Source organism: Cystoisospora suis (assembly GCF_002600585.1).
Source record: "Cystoisospora suis strain Wien I chromosome Unknown contig_1551, whole genome shotgun sequence".
NCBI lineage: Eukaryota > Apicomplexa > Conoidasida > Eucoccidiorida > Sarcocystidae > Cystoisospora > Cystoisospora suis.
Genome location: NW_027154351.1, coordinates 646 through 2420, shown reverse-complemented (window position 1 = coordinate 2420; position 1775 = coordinate 646). Strand labels below are relative to the sequence as shown.

Sequence of the window (1775 nt, the reverse complement as noted above, 5' to 3'; positions counted from 1 at the left end):
GTATGAGTATATCTCTCTTCCTCTTGATTGACGTACGTCCTATATACTCACAGACGCCATGTCAAAAGACACCCTGCATGCACATCGACATAGATTCATAGAAAAGCAACTGAAACCTCTCTGTACAAGATGAGGCTTTCTCATTCTAAGTAGATAAATACACCTCCAACCCTCATGCATACAGACGTAGAAAGAGAGAGGTTCCCTGTACACTCCATCTCAAAACCAGCTATCGAGAGAAAGCGGCAAAAGACGCTCATGCAGGGACGTCAAGACGATACACCGTCCACCCGTACATGACATTCACTAAGTCAAGATCTCTCCCTTCATCTCTTCTCCTTGTTAGCTTTAAAGAAAATTCAATTAACCCGTAGATTCCATACACAAAAAGAAACACCCAAGTGTATCCACTGATAGATAAATAAGTTGATAGACTCTAAAACTCTAGACCTTACACGCAGAGCCCGTCTTCAAGAGGACTAGATGGATCGTCATAACACGTTACTCTAGACAGTCAAAACAACAAGGAAAGAACGCTCACTCCGTCATTGCTTAAGAAAAAGAGATATACTTCTCATCGTCTTCCCCTCATAGATCTCTAGGTCCCCTGTGCTTCTACTTCGCCTCAGACATTTTTACCACACACGCCTACAGGTGCAAAGTCGGAGGCAGTACTCGAGGCGAAGTGGGACTCCTCCTGCCTTCGCTTGCCCTCCTTCCCCGTCTATCTACCATCCTTCTCATTCACTGCCTGGCGGAAGATCCAGCCACACTGCTTTTCTCCTGCGTGTCGATGAAAGATGAGAGACTGAGATCAGCTAGCTGGCCAGCATGGCTGGGTTGTTTGACAAGAGAGACCACCCTTTCACAGGCTCATATGTGCTAGGACAAGAAAACCACAGTCGGTATAGAATAGCAAGAAGAGATGGAGAAGAGGTACATATGAGAAATAGGAAAACGATAGGAGAAAAGTATGAAAGAACGGAGTCTTCTGATGTGTTCGAGGTAGTCTGTGAGGGGGCCCACACACCCTCACCTGTCTCGAGTAAGGTCCCTGGGAAGAAGGCGCGCATGTCTCCTGTATCATCTGGCCATCCAAAGACGCTGAAAAAGAAAAGCAACGCACATACAGGACGAGACATCCAAACTAACACACAAGAAGTGAAAAAGACACTCAGAATAGAAAGAGAATCCATGTATAGCGGTAGATAGACACGCATACGTATACAACAGCCACATCCCGTAGATACATATGTATATATATGTATAGGCCTGTGCGTGGGTATCTTTGCAGAAGGATCGAGGGACGCCGTAAACAGGACAGCAAATTCTCACGTGGCGTGTCTATTCCTTATCGTCACCGAACTATAAACACCAAGGCGCCAAATCATTCTCTCTCATTCATTAAGGTAAACGTAAAACAGTTAGGGAGATTCTCCCGGCTGATATACATATAGATATGTCTACATATGTATATGTACGCGAGCTACGGGCACGACCAAACTTTCGTCTACGAGCGAGAGTAAGATGTATGAACAGACTAGCGAGTTCCTCTCTCTCCCGTTCTCCAGACAAGGTTGTGCCCTATCGACCTCCTCCTTCTTGTGAATCCGACCTTCCCACCTCTACACTATCCTGTAGACGTGATGGAAGAAAGATCTACCCACGCGAGTCTAGGCACGTTATCATATTTCTCCTCGTCCTCATTCTCTTCTCCCCCCTGTAGATAATAATAGAAATACACACCTGAAAGGAAAGAAAGGTAGGACGAGGCA

At 45.7% G+C, this 1775-nt stretch overlaps 1 protein-coding gene across 1 annotated transcript in view; it reads right to left on the bottom strand.

Annotated features, from left to right (window-relative positions):
* CSUI_003462 (valyl-trna synthetase) overlaps positions 1 to 1223 on the bottom strand; it is a 6834-nt gene extending 5611 nt beyond the window's left edge. Inside the window, exon 1 of the mRNA XM_068063660.1 lies at positions 1037 to 1223. Coding sequence (XP_067924348.1) covers positions 1037 to 1220 — 184 coding nt within the window. The 5' untranslated portion in view covers positions 1221 to 1223. The remainder of the gene's footprint in view (positions 1 to 1036) is intronic.
* Positions 1224 to 1775: the final 552 nt, after the last annotated feature.